We start from the raw sequence: 19,436 nt of genomic DNA on the forward strand, positions 1-19,436 counted from the left end.
GATTTGACACATTTATCCAGGGAACTGTTAACTGTGTGTTTGTTCAATCTTTTAATAATGCTAGTTACATAACTTAAAACTACTTAGAGTAGTGCGTCTGTTTTTGATCAGCCCAAAAGGACTCATGTCACTCCATTACTGGGTGACTCTTACTAGCTACCCATGGCCTCCCAAATCAGATTCAAGCCACTAATGCTTTCATACAGAGTGACTACTGGTCTGCACCCAGCTACCTAAACTCCATAAGTTTATGTTCCTTCTCAGCCACTATTCTCAACGAACGCTGCCTGGCTCTGCCAACCCTTCACACAAAGCATTCAATGGTGGAACAAGCTACCACATGCTATCAGAGCAGTGATGTCCCTCTCAAACTTCAAGAAGCTCTTGAAAACTCATCTCTTCAGAGAACACTTCCTCTACACCTTTAACATGCGCTTCCTGTGTTCTTCTATCCCCTTACAATTCTCTTGTATTGATTGCACTTTTTTGTTAACTCTTACTTCTCTCCCTAGGTATTTACCCTGTTGATGCGATATGTGCCATTAGTTCTTAATAGTATATTGCCGCTCTTACTAGTATGTATTGTCAGTTGTAGATCTCTGTTGTAGAGCTGTATTTGATGCTTTGTTGATGCTTGTATGTTCCTCAAATGTAAGTCGCTTTGGATAAAAGCGTCTGCCAAATGAGTAAATGTAATGTCTCATCTAATCTCACTAGGAAATCCCTAATGTGGGGTAAAGTCAAACGCATGAGCACAAAGCTTGTCTATGTCAAATTCAATGTGGCTCACTCAAATTCAGATTAGCTTTATTGGCATGAATGTATAATAACAGTATTGCAAAAGCATCATACAAACTACATAAGAACAATGAACCCCATACATTTCATTAAACACTCACTCCCAGAGCCCTGCTCACTACCAGATCAGTTCTTTGAGCATTATGAATTGACATGAGAGAGGATTTTTGTGACTGAATACTAGTATGTTAGAACCTAAAATGACAGGACAGTGTCACTGTACAGAGACATATTTTCATTCCCTAGTAGACTCAACAATCTGGATAGAGGGGCATCTGCTCTGTTTACTTCTGTTGGTCTTACCATATTTGTTTGTTTTGATTCGAAGCCAAATCTCGTTTTGAATCAAAATAGCAGAACTTTATTGACATGAAATAGTCTGTATAGTTCACTTCATCTGGTAATCTTCAAGTATCGATTATTGTGCCAGTTTGTTTACTTTTTGTTTACCTGCCTGGAAATGGAGGACTCACAATTAGATAGTGAGGCTGTCATAAAATACTTTTGCATCTGCAGGAAGAAATGCTGGAACTACATTGTCCAGAATGTATTTGTGTTTTCAAGTGTGGTAGCTGGTACCTTGGGTAAGTTTTAACGATAATTAAATGTTCTTTAATGTCGTTAGCATTAACGTTAGCTAATGTTAGGCCTCACAATTTGACCTTAAACATTAAAGCTATAAATATATTTGAATGACAGAAACATCACTTGGCAGTAATAATAATTTATTCGTTATAAAATACATTTTTAGGGAAAGAAATTAAAATAATGTGAACTTTTTTCTTAATAGTAATTTTAACAGTTTAAAAGAAACACCCCAAATTCACCACAAGTGACAATATTTGGAAACTTTAGCAACATTAACATAATATAACCTACTTGAGTAATTAGCTAAATACCGTCTGTCATTGATCTTTGTTATGATCTGTGGAAAATTAAATTAAAACGCCACACTGTGTTGCCATAGCAAAGCACAAAGCGTCGTCATGGGGATAAGTGATTTAAACATGGCAGCCGAATTAATCCAGTGTTTTCTGCGGCGCTGTTCACTGTGGTGGTTATGTGGGTTAGGAGGATATAGATTATGTTACATGATACTATTTGGGTTGGGACTAAGGATTACATTTTGACACTAGTAAGAATAAACACGTTACACACAACTGCAGCTAGTCATGTTACAAACCAGCGTTAGATCTGATCTCTCCGGGTTAAACAGAGCCATCTAGTGAAGAGTTGGAATCATTGCATTTAAATTACATGACTACTGAAGTGATGAAATGTGACCGTGTGATACCATTTTTGAAGGGACACTGTGGAAACTTTAAACCTCCAGTGCACATACACTGAGAATAGACTTGTTGATGAACAGTCATATTTTTGAAATTACAAATATTTACACATACTCACAGGGTTACTCTGGGTTTTTCAATGAGCGAGAAGGACTCAAGAATCTTGAATTTTAAACCATTTATTTGTTTTAATTATAATACATTTTTGTTATTTTCACACAGGTGCTGCTAGTGGCGTGATTGCCAAGACCAACTTTCGTCTTTCAGATTTTGACAAGCTCTACATCCGCTTTCCAGGAGAGATACTCACACGGATGCTTCAGTTGGTTACCGTTCCTCTCATTGTGACAGGTGTGATAACAGGTAAACTAGAGGTGTATTTCTCACTCTCACGGCATTTAAAAGGTCCATACTGGTGGTTTGTCAGATTTAAGCCCATTAGCCTGCATGTGAATTGTGTATCATTTACTTGTGGTCACAGCGACTATTTCTTTGTTGGAAAGTGGTCCCAATGAATACTACTGCAAAATCTGTACATTATCCAGAGTAACTGGAACACTGTTGTCTGCAAAGACAAGCGTCCACAAACAAACTTCCTGCCACCTCCAGTGTGGCAGTGCAAGACTCAGATATCTCAGAATCTGCTTATGACATCTGCCTACTGGTGAGCTCACCCCAGGCTCACGTTCAGAAATAGTTACAGAAATAGAGGGGAATTTCCTCAGTTCCAAGATAAAACTCCATTATTTAGGCAGAGTAAATGTAATAGCTACATATCCTACTCCAAATTCAATACTCCATCTTCAGCATTGTGTGAACTCGTTTGGAAGGGGCTTGAATGTAACAGATTTATAAAGTCCTGCTCATTGGCTTTGTGTGGAAGTGGGAAAATATGTTTTTTTTTTGTGGTTGGGTTGAACTAACCCTTTAAAGGGGTGATACTGTATTTGCAAAACCACTTCTGGTCCTTTAGCATTATTAAATCATTTTCACATGTACCAATATAATTATAATAAACAACATAGATCTCTATCAAAATGTTTGGCACCAGACTCTGTTTGGATACATTGCAATCACTATCAATTAACAGTACTGTAATGTTTGTGATATGTAAATAATAAATTTTAAATTGCAGAGGTGTATATATCTACTCATAAATAACTTTGCTGGTCCTCTGACCTTCGGTTTGAATTGTATGTTCTATATTTTTTTAATAGGAGTTTCTGGTCTGAGTGCTGGTAACGCCTCCAGAAAAATGGTTATGCGCGCAGCAGTGTACTTTGTCTTGACGACCCTTATGTCTGGGGCTGTAGGTAAGAGAGATATATTTTCTATATTTTATGCATATTAATTATCATGAAATTCAATACTGAGTTTATTTTTGGTTACAAAAGGTCACAGAGCAACTATAAAACACAGAGACAAGAAGACTTGATCATTAATGATAATGCTCAAGCTCTGGTATATTTTATGGTATAATTGCTAATAGTATTTAGCAGAAAAAGTTTTGTGCCAGCTTATTTTGGTTAACCCAACAGCAGTTCTCACAGCAGATCTGGCTTGCACTACATCATGTGTTTCCTCATTTCTAAAAGAATTTTTTAAAGTTTTCCTATTGAATGCAAAAGTGAATAACATACAAGATTTTTAATAAAAAATCTAAGCAAAATCATGTGTAGCATTTACAGTTGTGTCCCTAATCTTGGCATCCTGGCAGGGGAAACAGATTTTTAGATTGCCAAAGCATGTGTGAAATAAAAACATGTACATGTGCTATTTCATAATATATACAGATAAGTGAAAAAATATAGAAACAATAATATTAATAAAAGTAGAACTTGCAGTTAAAAAATAAGAATACGTGAAAACTAGGCCTATATAAACACTGCAACATTTATACCATGTTGTATAGGTGGAGCACTATTGAAATAATTGTTTCCATTAATTATCAGCCCCTATAGAACAGCTTTAGCATGAAAGTCATTTTTTATGTATTTTATGTGTTGTAGGATTAACATTAGTATTGCTCGTTAAGCCTGGGGTTGCTTACACTGTTGAGACAGATGATGAGGAAGAGTTCATCAATTCTGACACCTTGTTTGATCTAGTAAGGTGAGAAGAAAGTGTCATTATATCTGAGATTAGGTGGTATGATGGTAGATGGTATTGTTTGACTATTCTTTATTCTTTATAGAAACATAGTGCCACAGAATCTGGTTCGGTGTTGCTTACAAAAGGTAGGTTTTTTATTCAGGTATGCCATATACCACACATTTCCAAGCTTTCCATGATGGAGACGATGTAATATTTATGTGAGAATGTGATCCTTTTTTTTTCTTAGTACAAGACTGAGAAGCTGGAGTTTGAAATAAACATAGAAGAGCCAAATTCTAGCCTGGAAACGGTAAAACCGTTCCCCCTTATCATTATGAAAATTATTTAAGTTTAGATCTGCAGTGATAATTCATAATCTGAACATGAAATTGCTCTCGAACCTCTGTCATTAATGAGTTTCCTGTCTTGTCTCAGAATGCCACTGATGTGCGAGAGGTGGGTCACTTTATAGACGAAACCAACGTGCTGGGCCTGACTGTGTGCTCCTTTTTTTTCGGACTGATCCTCAAGAGGATGGGACAAAGAGGGAAAATCCTCGTGGACATCCTTACCATCCTCAACGAGAACACAAAATATGTGGTTGACCTGATTTTGTGGTACAGTGAAACGGCATAATTGATATAAATGTGGAATAAGAGAATTCCATATGTCAATATTTAATCTATATACATAAATAGAGCAAATATCCTGCAGTGTTGTGTGAGTGTTATACATGGACACTGACTTGGAGAGGTGTATATTACAACAGCAAAATTGTCTTACTGAGAAAACATCGCAGTAGCTTTCACTCTTCTACCCTTCGTTAATCTTGCTTGTGTTTTTAAAGTATTTTAACTAATTATTATATTTATAATTATATTTATTCCTAATCATGTCAGATTTTTCCTTTTGGTTTCTTTTGGAGTAATATTGTAATAGGTATCAGACAATCCCAAATGTTTGATAAGTCATTAAATGATTCCCTTTCTTTTTTAATTTTCTTGTATTCTCTCCAGCTACTTTCCATTAGGACTGATGTTCATGATTGTAAGCCATATTGTTGAGGTTCAGGTCTGGGAAACTACCTACAAACTTGGAAAGTTCCTGGCTGTGGTTGTTGTTGGGTATGTTCTCCTTTCCTCAGTTAGCACTGCTACCAAAATACCAATTTGTTTGTACATTTAGCAGCATTTCCGACCCTCATAGTGACACGTTGATATGCTTAATATCTCTGACAATACTGTTTTGGTGTACTGACTCTCAAGGCATATGGGGACAGAGTGTTTCTGATACCAGCCAACAAAATTTCAAATACTTTGCATGAGAGCAGGAGTTATGGGCCAGTATATTCACTCGCGAAGTTATGAGATCATCTATCACGATCCCTGATGCGGATGTAAACCAAAAGGGTGGCCTGCCCCCCAAAAATCTATTGTGTATTAAATTGTGTTACAGGCTCGCAATCCACGGAGTAATAGTTCTACCAACACTCTATCTTCTGTTGGTGAGACGTAACCCATGGTCAGTGATTAAAGGAGTTTCTCCTGCCTTACTGGCTGCATTGCTCACCTCGTCCAGGTAAGATGATTTTTAAGGGGTTGGTTCTTTGTTATTAGCTCTGTGCGTTCATCACCAGCGCTTATTTTTATATCTATCACCAAGGGATTATACTTTATGATTTAATTTAAATGATTAGTGTCACTAAGGAAGGATGCATTGTGTCCCCAAGTTCTGCCACGCTGCCACTCACTTTCCGATGCTGTGAGGCCAGGAACATAGACCACACAATCTCTCGCTTCATGCTGCCCATTGGGACCAACGCCAACTTGGACGGAACGACCATTTATGAGGTGGTCGCAGCGGTTTTTGTTTCCCAACTCAGCAACGTCCATCTAGACTTGAGCGAGTTAATCCTCCTTGTGTAAGTCTCAGTCAGATTACTTTGACACTCACTCTGTTCAGTAGAAAATCATATAAATAATAATGTCTGTATAAATGTAAGTTAAAAGTTCATTATATAAGACATTTAAGATTTAAGTAGTGACTTAAAAATACGTGGTAGAGTTTTATATTTCTGTGTCTTTTTAAATATCCACTTTAGTCGTTCACTGAAGAGTTTGTGTGTTTGCAGACTGACAGCAGCTGTCTCCAGCATAGGTGCAGCACAGATCTCAGTGACAGGAGTGGTGACCACCTTCTTTGTTCTAACTGCAAACACCTTACCTGCGAAGGACGCTTCCACCTTGGTGTTTGTACATTGGCTGCTGTGAGTTGGACCTGTAGTTTGAAGTCTGACATTCACACAAAATCTCTAATGAATAGTTTTGTAAGGAATTACAGCTGCCTTTTCTGCGTCTGGTAGTCAATTGTGAGGAAATCACATATCTGCTTTCATAGTTGAATGTGATTTATGTCTTTCAGAGATCGCTGCAACACTGTTGTTAATGTTTTGGGAGACTGCATCGGTGTGGCACTGGTAGACCAGCTGTCCAGAAAGGAACTGGAAGAAATGGAGAGGCAAGATCAGGACAGGACAAGGTGATATTCTAGATGCCTCAGGATTTTTGCAATTTCATTTTTACTCAGTACATTTGTGCAGAATGTGTGGGTCTCCAGCATTTGTCAGACTTGAAAAAAACACAAGGTGGATAAACAAAAGCGAGGTTTTAAGACATCTTACAGCTAATGTAAACCAGACCCAGTGGACATCAGACATAGATGTTATGGCAGCAGCTGGAGATTGCCCTACATTATACTTTGGAGTTTTCACTGTTTGTATCACACCACTGATGGCTGGGTTGTCTTTTGTCTGAGTAGCACAAGTGACAGTGATATCCAGGGGCACATCCAGAATGACGAGGGCCATTCCAGCAGCTCTATTCAGGCTACTGAGTCCCTTCATACCACACCAGCAATGTAATCACTCTGAGACTACATTACAGTAACCAGGCATCAATTAAATACTTTGACTTTGATTTCTCCAGTGCCAAAAAATTGTGGTATCCCATTGGCTTTTTGTGAAAATGATTATTTGACATATATGGTGTATATATTTTGTGTTTTACAGTAGTTCAGCAAGCTTAATCTGACAAAACTGTTGCAAATGCAAATCTTGTGTAGATAGGTAGATAATATGGTAGTAATATTAAATAGATACTAATAGTACAATATAGTATGGTAGTAATATGGTCGTCATATTTTATAGATAGTAATAGTACAATGTATTATGTAAGATATCAATGTAGTCATGTAATTGAATTGCTGAAATATATGTTGTTATTGAACATAACATAAATAAAGGGCATTTATAACAAAGTAATATTCACAATCTCAGAGTTCTTTTGTTAAAAAGTGTGTGCTATTTAACCTACCCTCATTGATGTAAATGTGATTGACAACATATTAGAAATACCTGTGTGTATAATACAATACAGTTTAACAGATCCAGAAACTGAACCCTCCAGAATCAATACCTCCCTGAAACAGTTTCAACAGAAACTGAACATTATGATTGTCATGGAGGGAGGATTCATTGTACAACTTTTGTATTAGACCACAAACTGTAGACTACATTAGGTTTAGCTAGGTGTACCTAATAGAGTGTATGTCCAAAATAATTAATTATTGAAACTCCTGTAATGAGATCATTCAGAAAAGAAAAGAAAAGACTTAAATGTCGATTTATGTATGTGGAATTTGCCCGGCAATATTACAAAATTATTCATATTGTTTTGAGGATTGCATATTACATTATTATCTACTGGATGTAGCTGAATTTTGGTGTAAACCTTTCCTTTAGTGAAAATTCATAGTTATATAACTTTTTTTATTATATAACAAGTGTATAGAAAGTATAAATGACTCTTCTGTCTTCCAAAAAGCCAAAATATAGTCAGCGTCAAAAACTTAGAAAGCGACAGGATATATTTTGTAAAGAATATTTTTGTGTTTCTTTTGCTGTGTTGGTTAGATATTAATGTACACTCTGGCTGTAACCACACTTTTTATTTTATTTTATCAAGGATGATTTCTTAAAACCTTATTCAAGCACTTTCAATCTTTAATATTAATGTCCTTAATTATTTATTCATGGGCAGAAATTCCCTATCAGTGTAAGTACTTTGATAATAGGAAAGAGCGGCAGGAAAAGTTGACGTGTACGTGCTTGTGACGCCATGACGCAACGTGTGCGTCTGTTACGGATGTAAACACTGCTCGGTTCACGTGGAGGGAAAACCGACTATGGCCTCGAAGCTGGAGCGTTTTGTCAGCCCGGGAAAAGGCAACGGTCTGCGGGCGACAGCCAGGAACAAGAAGGGAGAGCTGGTGTACTCTGCCGAGCCGCTGGCGTGCTGCGTGTCCAACAAATTGGCCAGAGATGTCTGCCACCACTGCTTCACACGGTGAGACAGACACGGTCCTCTACAGTACTAGCGTCCTGCTTTTAGTTTAATATTCTGTGTAGCTCAGGTGCAGTGTGGGTGGATGCGGACATATTTCTAGCTCGTGTCAGCACTCTGAGTAGATAAAGTAGATACAATTCACATTCATTCATTGATATTTTCGTTCTCAATTTTTTGTCAGTTTGTGTGTTAACCATACGTACTGTCTGGTATATACTGCTACGTTTGTGTGCAGCAAAGGGGTTTCTGAATCTTAATTATTAGCTACTTCAAATGTACATTGGTTGATGCAACTAAGTTCATCAACTCGTCACTAGATGGCACCTTGGCTCTGTCACTTGGTCATCTGGTTTCAGAGGTAGTAAGAAGGCAAAAATAGTGTGCAGATAATTTTGTGTTAAAATCTGTCCTCCATAAAGCAGAGCTGACAAAATAACAATTACACAAATATAACAGTTAAATATCGATGTAAATATGATGATTATCACACCTGGCAACCTGTAGACGGTACTGTGAACAGTTTCTTCTGCACAGACATGGATGGCAGGTGGGTTGTGGTGAAAAATGGCTCATTAATTATTGTCATCAATGTTAATATGGATGTAGGTTAGGAAACATTACTGCTGTGCTGTATTTAAGTACTTTATTTTACCATAGAAGTAGCAGTAGTTGGCCAAAACTGCCACATCACTTGAATTTTGGTAATGTGATTAATTGTCACATTTTTGGGGTATATGGGAATATGCACTTCTAATTAAAACACAATTTCACATGATACGGGCATTAAAGTTGGTTTTGCTTTATTATCTGATATGTAGGGCATTATCTTGCGCAAGAGGTGTTCTCTGTCAAAAAGGTCTAGTCTTCTTGTGTTGTTGCCAGTACTGTACTTGTACGCATATTCAGGTGATATTTGGAATACACTACACAATACACATAGAGTGGGGTGAACACTAGGTTAATGGTTATTGGTTTTATATCGCATTAAATAATACAGAGATTTGAATGGCAGCCTGAGTTTCCTCTACTGCAGTGTGGGTTTCAAGTGGGTTTCACTTCATCAAGCTAAACAGATGTACTGCATGTGGATTTAATGAGAATGGTTAGGAGAGAGACATGTTACAGTGTGATGTGCTGATTTCTGGTGCAGGCACTGCAAGGTGAATGAAGGGTAAATTACTGTGGGCTATAATACAGTATGTATATGAGCCTCAGTAGCAAATGGTAGATGATTAATGAGAGCAGTTAATGCACATCACCTCTGGGAGAATATAAAGATGTAGCTCATGTCCAGTTTTGATTTCCAGATGAAGGTAAAGTTTTCTTTAGAGAGAGCATGATCAGTTCAGCAGCAACTGCACATTTTTAAATGTCTCCTCTTACTCCATTAGAAATGATTATCCCTTCACTTCTTACACTGTGTGATCCTGTGCAGTCTAAGCATTGAGAAAAGATCAATACAAGCTCAAAAGTTAAGATATATGCACTACGATATCTGATAATATACAATATCAGAGGACTGCGCTATTAGGCATCTTTCCTTTGGTGAAAATGATAATCAGATGCTGTTAGGTGTGGATACTGAAAAATGGATTCACAGTAAGAAAGCTGAGCGAGAGAGAGACAGATATGCTATAATAAGGAGAGACTGTTCTGTATATTTGACACATACATGCATGTGTATACATATGTGTGTGTTTCCTTCACAGTAGTATAGAAAAGTATGGAATTTGATAACACAATATTATTTATTCAATATGTTGAGGGAAAATAACACTAAGTATAGGTAGCACCAGTTGACAGTGGCCGTCCAGCTTTCTGCGTAGGAGTGTGGACTGAACAGACACAGTGGTTTGGTGGTAATTGATTTGTATAAGCTACAGTACCTTGCTACAATCTTCTGGCAATTATTTGGCAACACAATAGCATACATAGTCAGAATGTAACATACATGTTAATAGTTGGATTTTAAAACCATTTATTTCCACAATGAACATCTAGCACTTTGTACTCAGATTTCAAATATGGTCTAAAAAATCTACATAGAAGTCTCGAAAAGGATGGACTTTTCAAATGATAAATGTGTAGGTGTATGTGTAGTACCTAAACAGTTTCAGTTAAATGTATCAAGGAAAGATACTAAACATTTGCTGGTTACAGCTTCATCAAAAACAAGCATGCCTCAACCCACTAATCTCATTTTGCATGCAGCTGGGTATCTAGAAGTGTAAGGTCCATACAGTCCATTCTAGCTCCCTTCATTGGGTTTGTACTACATTTGTCTCAGCGGACAAAAAGCATGTTTGTGATTCCAAAGTACCGTTTGTAATTGTTAAACAGCCAGTGATCACTTAATGTTGCTCTGAAGAACATCCACTTTATTCACAGATAAAGATAAAGTTAATAATTATTTACCTTTGAAGGTGTTTCACCCCCTGTGAGCTTAGTCATTTTGGCTAAAGAATAGCTAACAAATGTCCTGCAGGGATGTAAATGTAGAGAATTAGTAGAAAAAGGGCAGTATTGCTTATTTTATGTAAGTGTGAGGCAAGATAGACATGCATCATTCAGCAGACATGCACTTGGGTTTACACATAAAATTATTACTATGATGCCTAGTAGTCATGATGTCCTTGTGGTGATATGGTTTATAAAAGTGCTTCCCACATTATTGGAACAGCAGCATGTTGGTAGGGCTGACATAAAGATGTCCATTGTTGCAAATGATTATTCTACCCACAAAAACAAGCTATTGTTTGGTTGACTTACCCCAGATCTATCTGATTGTAACTTTTATGATTGTTTTTATGTCACTCTCAGCCACGCTAGTGGCGTAGCTCCAGAGATGACAGTGTGTGTGTCAGTCGGTCCACCACTTTGGACCAGACTATAATATCTCGACAACTGTTGGATGGATTGCCACAGAACTGGCTACACACATTAAAGCCCCCCTCGAGATGAAATGTAAACTCTTTGGTGAACTTTGTTTTATGACCAAATACCTGCAAAACAAAGGACTTTTCCATCAGCCTTATTGCTAATTAGCAAATATTTGTATACTAACATACTAAAAAAGGGCAGTAAAATTTAAAGCTGGGGTAGTTGACGTTGGAGAAACTAGCAAGCGACAGCTAGATTTTGAAAATATCCAACCAAAAAAATCCCACCCTTCAGGCCTCCCTACAAAGCTACTCCCCTAAAGCACATTTTCATGCGCAGTGAGTGCACGGACCTACAAGTGCGCACTGGCAGAGTGCGCACAGGTAGGTAAGTAGGCAGGTAGAACAGCCAATCAAAGAATGAAATTATTGCCTGCCTGGCCATGCTTTTAGCCACAGATACCGGCTTTTTTAAAAATTTTTTTATCATTTTTATGTCAGAGTATTTGATTTATTGGCTTTTGCACCTACCAAATGATGGCAGAATGATTTCACAAGGTGTTTAATGTTGCTAAAGTAGAGAAAAGGCAGGCTCATATCTTGCTTTATGATTTTAATGTCCACGTACCTACAGCTTAAGGTATGTCACACACATACACACATGGTTTTAGGGCCGCTGGCAACAAGCTTTAACATTATAACTATGACATTTATTCAATATCTCAAAATAACATATTTACCCTCTCACACAGGAAGATAAAGTCATAACAATGAAAATCAATAACAAATTAGTGTCCCTCCACTGAATTCCATTATTTTTCTTTGTGCTTGGGGTGAACAACGGTGTGTGTGTGTGTGTGTTATGAAATAAGACAGAGGCCAAATTGTGAAACGTATGATCATGTTTTTGAAATATTGAATAGGTGTCATGGCTACATCTGCTTGGCTTGTGGCCGACACTCATCAGCCGAGTGTCAGAATGTCTGTTGCACATTTTCTATTGACTTCATATCAGTGAGAGATCTGCAAGTTATGTTGGTGTTGTAGAACACACAGACACACACAGACACACACACACACACACACACAAACATGCATTCAAACATAAAAAACATCTCTGTTCTTGCAATGAGATTCACACACATTCTCCAATACTCAGTCATGCTGTGAGACTAATTGTAAAGTGTTTTAGTGAAAACAGGAAAACACACTTCACATCTCTGAGACCGATCTTTGCCTTGGGCTGTGCATGCGCGCGTGTGTGTGGAGGAAGCGAGCAGGTGGGGGGCATCAAAGCTGAAGTTAATTACAGGCCTTGAAGGCTGTATGTAAGTAATGAGTGATAAACGCTGAGAGAGTACATACATACACACGCACGCACACACACATCCCAGCAGGATTCAGATCGCCAGGGGTCAGCAAACAAACAACTATTAGAGGTTCTCAGACTCACAGAGAGCGAAGAGCGGGTGAGGAGAGATAAAAGAGGAGCAAAGACAGAAAAAGCGTAAAGTTTTTTCAGATTAGAATTCTTTACCATTTCAGATGGCACAAATGCAAAGTCAAGCAGAGAAATACGTCACCATTGCTTGCTAATTAATTACAAAACATGGTGTAAAAATCTCTTTGGTGTCGGTGTGCTCCGACTCATCGTGTGTCTCTGAAGTCCGTTTGAAGTTAATCAGAGAGATAAATAGTTTTTATTGGATGTCTCATGACTTATGAAGCACTGTATCTGAAATATATGCATATTTAATGTTAATCCTGCTGTACTGCCCACCTGTTTCACATGTCACTTGTGTATTATGTTATAGTGGTGAAGTTTTTGATGATTATTGACAGGATATGTGGTCACATGATGAGCCTATTAAAACATAATGATAAGACAGAGAGTGACTTGGAGGTTTGGCCTTCATTTATTGATGAAATATGTTGCAAACTGCTCGTCAAAGCAGCTTGAGTGAAAAAGAAAAATGCACTTGTCTTGTGTGAATCAAATGAGGGCGGTGGGAGGACTGTATTCTAGCCCCGCCTCCGTCATTTCCAATTAGTTCGTGGTGATAAATTGGTAAGATGCATGCGATGCAATGAAGAAAACAGAATAAGACACCCTTCTGTTTTTCATCATCAGGCAGTAACACTGACACAACTCCGAGCATGTTGCTTTTACAGGTCAGATGAAAGTCATTGATTAACTTGCAAACAGTTCCTGCTGTTTGCATACAACCTGAGAGACTGATTTGCAGTCATAGTGACAGCTAAAGATTTAGCCTTGAAACTGAGAGAAGGAAGAGGAAGTTCCAGAGAAAGATGGAGGCAGAAGAGAGGCGACCCAGTCTCTGTTGGACAGATAACACATCAAACACACACGCTTTGATGGGTTTTTCCTCTGGTTTTGACAGACCAAAGAACAACTTAGATGTGTTTCTCTCTGCTGTCAGGTCGTGTGTGTGCGCGCGCGTGTGTGTTAGGCGACGGGGGCAGGGCAACATTATCTCTGTCAGATGAAGTCTTTTTATTTGACACCAATCTCTCACTCACTGTCTCTTTGGACCACACAGGAACACACACAGCCACACACACTTTGCAGAACAGTGTAAAAAAAACAACAACATCTAAAACGTTTGTCTTATTTATAGCGAGAAACTTTTGATTGAAAGTTGGATAAACTAATTTCCAAAGGGTCCTTATTATTTCAAAAAACATAAAAGATATTGACAGGCGGTTGACTTCAGAGTTTTGTTCTAATTTCAGCTGGATGTAAATGCCTGTTAGAGGGAAGCTGAACAAAAAGTAAAAACAAGGCAACATTAGCTGATGCATGTGATGTGTATTTTCTTTAGTACGTCTTACCTACCATTACACTCCACTCCTGTAGCCTACATTAGTCTCATGTTTTACCTGTAAATCTCCCGTTTTAATGCCTTTGTTCATCATCTATGAAGTGGAGAAAATTAGATTTCCACACAGTCATAACTCACCACGGAGAGGCTGTCAGCCGAAGAGTCAATCACACTGGACAGCACAGAGGAGGCTTTACCATCGTCTGGCCAAAGTAGCCCACTCCATCATCACAGTGGTTAGGTAACTTTGGGACAGTATTAGTATTTTGACTGATATTGCAATTGCATAATTTGTGATACTAGCGGGAAATTACATCATTTACATCATTATTCTCATTTTCATTGAATTGAAATATTTAAATGATTATGATGGGGTTTTTTTGCGGGGATCTGTATCAAAAAAAAGATGTGTTCTTAAGTCTCTAGAATATGATGTGTAGACCAGGACATCTCCAGGCCAGTATTTAATTAAAAATGATATTTTGACACATTTTGACACAAAAATCACGGCTCTTGCGAGCAGGTGATATGGCGATTTTGATTTTAGTATTCGAAGCTTCGATAGATTATTTCAACGATTCATCGATGCGTCGTTTAAGAAGTACTTTTGCTTTGTGGCGGCAGCCCCCCCCACCCCCAACGGGATCAGCTGTGCACGTTTATAGGTGATAGATATTTATTAGTGTGTCATACAGAAAACATCAGACCAACAACTAGACTGCTGCTTTACAAACACAAACATCCCCCGAGTGCTATACAAGTTATAGCTACTAAAGGCTTGTGCAGACTACACAACTTTCAGCGTCGGCCGATGGCTGTGCAGTTCACACAACTTGCCGTCATATGATGGCAGTCTTGAAGTCGTTGTGTCACCCGACGAAGGTCTCCAAACCACGTTTTGTCAAGAAAACACGGAAAATATGAAACTCGAAATGAGTGATCCTGCACACGAAACAGCTGTTGTTTGTAATTATAAAGATAACAGTTATAAAGACAAAGAATATGGGTGAAGGATCGATTAGCACACGCAGGTAGCAGGGATTGTCTGAGCTACACAGAGAGCTGGAGGGGAGTTAAAAGGTGCAGCTCCCAACACCCAGTTAACTCATGACAGTGATGTTACAACTGACGGCCCAAAAAGGAGAACAACAAACGCATGTGTGCACATTTTCAGCTGAGGACTGCGGCTTTCTTTGGCTAGCCTTCAACTCAACAATCAATCAAGATTTCAGTTAATTTCTAAAGTTGCTGTTACTGTTATCTTGTCTGTTGTCCGCTGGCAGGACAGCTTTTTGTTCAGCTGCCATCGTGCTGTTGCCAAGGTGACATAAGTTTCGAGTTGTTGTTTTCTTTAGCTTGAAATAATCCCATACTTTGGACACTTTCTTCTTTGTCCCTCGCTATTTTCTCTTCCTCCACTTTGCAAACAGCTCCATTATAATCATCGATGCAAAGAATTTGTGTTGAAGCATTTTATTAATCAATTTAATCGATAAATCGTTTGAGCCCTAGAAATTTTGTGTTCAGCCCTAGCTGCTTTGCTTCAAAAAAAGTGCAGGGATTCAAGTGACAAAATGCGAGTTGACTTGGGGTCTTCTTGGCTGGTTTTTACACACACTCATCATCCTTGTCAAATGCATGCGCATATTTTTGACGTATTTCGTCACACACGAACACACTGCATTGTATTTGAATACGGTTCTTTTCTCAGTTCACTCTCTGTGTCTTTATCTCCTGGCACAAACTTTGTCTCTTTGTCAAACATCCACCCATCTCTCTTACTCACAGTCTTTTTCACACAGTTTATCTCTTGCTTCTGCATACACCCTTGTTTCCCCTTTTTTCTCGCTTGCACACACGCAGACATTGATAAGAGTGTGCGGATGCAGTGGTGTATATGAAGCATGCAGATTGCTACTTTAGATGCAGTTAGATGAGCCTACTGAAAGAGTAGCAGGAGCAGATGAGAGGAGGGAAGTAGTTCAAAAAGCAAGTCAGCACTCCTCCTCTTCTCCTCGTCCTCCTTTCGCTTGTTCCCTCCTCTCAATTTATCCTCCCATCTGCTACTTCTGACATCTACGTCTACTTCCCTTTCGCCCCTCTCTCCACAGTTTTCTTCCCCCATCTGCTTCCCTTCTCTTCTCATACTCCCTGTTTTTTTTTTTCACCCTTCTCTTCCACCAGCTCCTCATCCCTCATAGTTCCAACACATTTTCTGTCCCACCTGGCTCTGCTCTTTCTCCCTGCCTCATTCTTGATGTAGATTATTTTGCTTGCATCTGCTTCTCTCCTCCTCCTTTCTGTTTCCCATGGCCCTTTAGTTTTCCCAGCCTCCTGCAGTTAGATACCCAGGTGTCTCAAAACATCTTGGTGTTGGGAAAACACACACACACACACACACACACACACACACACACAGCTGTATCATTTACAAACCAAGTGATTTGCTGTAAACTGGGAACACACCGCCTCTCCATGTGTGTAATGCTAGGTATTCATCAAGCAAAACATCTGTGTGTATCGTTTTTTTAACTCGACTTGTGAGGACAACATGTCTTAACAGGAAATGTTATGTTGGTACTATAATGTACTAATGAATTTTTCAGGTGTGGTTAGGCTTAGTGTAACATAATTAATGAAAGTGTATTTCTCCACCATTTGCAGAATCTCCAGCGTTTGCCTGTGTGTGCTTGTTCCCTGTAGAAATTTGGGTAAAACAAAAAGGCTCCCTGCAGATTCACGTTATTCCACTGATCTTAGAAAATGCATCTGTTATTTATAAATGCTAATGTTTCTCTCAAATCAGATAAATAACACATAATTTAAACACAGTGTGGACAGGATTAGTTTTCTGAATGACGTCTGAAATAAAATTACTAACATATGATTTCTGTCATTCATTTACTCATTTGGAAAATCTTTGAATCGCTGTTGTCCATGTGCATGAGGGTTCTTCCTTCGGTTAAATATTAATGAGACAGAAAATGTAATTATTGGTTACGATACCAATGCTGAAGTTCTTTCACATTCACTTGGCTTTTAATGGAGCCGTGTGGCGCCTGAGTTTAGGATTTTCGTGGGTTGTTGTTTACACTTCAATCATCAAAACTGGCTCAAAAAGTTGTTCATGCCTTATTACAGCCTGCTCAGATGATTAATCCTCTTTGTTTTTTCTCAGTCACATTTAAATTCTGGTTGTTGGAAATTCAACTGGCAAGCTTGTATCTGAGATCAAACCACATCTGCCCAGATTTCTCCTGGTGTATTTTCTTTACACTGGCTTCTGGTACAGTTTAGAATAGCCTTTAAAATTCTTTAAAACCACCTTCAGTACACTTAATGGAAGAGCTCCAACACATACTGATGATCTCCAATACTTAAACTATACATACTAACAAAACAATAGCTGCAATGCAAATATAGCCCCTAAATGCACCCTAACTGTTTTCTTTTCTCTGGTCTTGCCTTTTGTTTATATCTGTATATTAGATTTGAGCTTTTGTTTTACTATATAATTTTATATGTTTTGTCTTGTTTTTTGGATGAAGTTTCTACTAAATATAGATAATCTTATATAGTTTTATTCTTAAAAGAGCTGTATAAACTAAGTTAATTACCAAAGCAATGAGACTGCACCCTATACTGGAGGAACTAATGATTTCTGAAAAGGACATTAGACAGTACAAAAAACTTCTTTTCAAGGGTAGATGTTCCCTTTAGGCCATATTTCTTGTGTGTGTTTGTGTATGCGCATGTACTCTCATCATCATGATAATAAACCCATAAGGAGACTCGTCCCATATGAATCCCCCCAGGTGACAATGAATCATCCTCCAAACAACCATTAAGAACTCAGCTAGGGTTCTAGGATGGCTCTGGATGTGGCACAGCTGGCGTCTGGCTCTCGAACACACACACACACACACACACCCCGGTGGGGACATTTGATTGACATAATGCATTCTCTTGCCCCTTACTCTAACCTTAACCAACTAACCCTGACCATAACGTAATTCTAACCTGAACCCTAAAACCAAGTCTTAAACCTCAGAAAACGTCACAGTTTTTGTTCCCATCGGGATATAAAAACATGAAACACACACACACACACACACACACACACACACACACACACACACACACACACACACACACACACACACACTGACAGCGGTGCTTTACATGCCAGTCACCCATACCAAACTCGTGTTGCTGTGGATGCCCGCAGCGTACTGAGTGATTTAGTTCTGTGAAGGCTGTACTATCGTAGCACCGATGCAACACTAGATGGCAGTAGTGTCCCTTCAGGAAGTGTTGCTTATGTGTTGAATACCCATGCTAACGTTCTCTCACGTTCACTTTGTAATACTTGGCAGTAGCAGCGCTGGCAAAGAGACGCCTTGTGCTGGATTTGGTTTTGCTGCATGAGGAGCTGCTCATTTATCAAGCAGTTTTAAGGAGGACCTCCTTCATGTTGTCTTCCCAATTAACAAACAATGCAGGCAACAGAAACATGAAGCAGCTCGAGCGGACCAGGCACATGTTTCTGGAAAGCCTGTTTAACATGAAAAGGTGTTTCTATTTTCCTAGCTGTCTTCAACCATTTTGAAGGCATCAGGAATGTTGCAATTGATTTATGTTAATATTTCTCAGTAATTTACTTTATATACATATACTCGCACACCATTACCTGTCATGCAGGAGTGAGTCATACCATGCTGTTTTGGCCACTCAGCCTGGAAATGAGAAAATTCACTCAGGCACGACAGGACAGCCCAGAAAAGAGGACCTCACTAATTATTAATACACACACACACACACACACACATACACATACATACATACATACACACATACATACATACATACATACACACACACACACACACACACATACACACATACACACATACATACATACATACATGAACACAGAACTAAATCTCTCATGGCTCCAGCACAGCAGCCAATACTCATGGGAAATTAATTAACATGCTACACACACACACCAACAGAGACATGCTGAGGTAGGCCTAATTAGGTGTCTGATAGCATAGACTTTAACAAAATTGACCGCATATACACATATTTGAGTGCGTAATCAACCTCTTGCATATCAATGCGGAAAAC

General features: G+C 38.6%; 2 protein-coding genes across 2 annotated transcripts in view; both read left to right on the forward strand.

Annotated features, from left to right (window-relative positions):
* The first annotated feature begins 1,158 nt into the window (after window positions 1-1,158).
* Window positions 1,159-7,500, forward strand: LOC119889740 (excitatory amino acid transporter 3-like). The gene is made up of 13 exons (XM_038700546.1): window positions 1,159-1,382; window positions 2,310-2,450; window positions 3,305-3,400; window positions 4,097-4,199; window positions 4,282-4,324; window positions 4,429-4,491; window positions 4,617-4,798; window positions 5,198-5,305; window positions 5,637-5,759; window positions 5,911-6,102; window positions 6,313-6,447; window positions 6,603-6,719; window positions 6,999-7,500. The coding sequence occupies exons 1-13, from the start codon at window positions 1,259-1,261 to the stop codon at window positions 7,099-7,101; spliced, it is 1,530 nt and encodes a 509-aa protein (XP_038556474.1). The 5' UTR covers window positions 1,159-1,258; the 3' UTR covers window positions 7,102-7,500.
* Window positions 7,501-8,373: 873 nt separating this feature from the next.
* The window catches only part of smyd3 (SET and MYND domain containing 3), a 92,820-nt gene continuing 81,757 nt past the window's right edge, over window positions 8,374-19,436 (forward strand). The window contains exon 1 of the mRNA XM_038701496.1: window positions 8,374-8,584. Coding sequence (XP_038557424.1) covers window positions 8,424-8,584 — 161 coding nt within the window. The 5' untranslated portion in view covers window positions 8,374-8,423. The remainder of the gene's footprint in view (window positions 8,585-19,436) is intronic.

This window comes from Micropterus salmoides, unplaced genomic scaffold (assembly GCF_014851395.1).
Source record: "Micropterus salmoides isolate LMB-PRFRI ecotype aquatic unplaced genomic scaffold, ASM1485139v1 Ms_hic_scaffold_6, whole genome shotgun sequence".
NCBI classification, from domain to species: domain Eukaryota; kingdom Metazoa; phylum Chordata; class Actinopteri; order Centrarchiformes; family Centrarchidae; genus Micropterus; species Micropterus salmoides.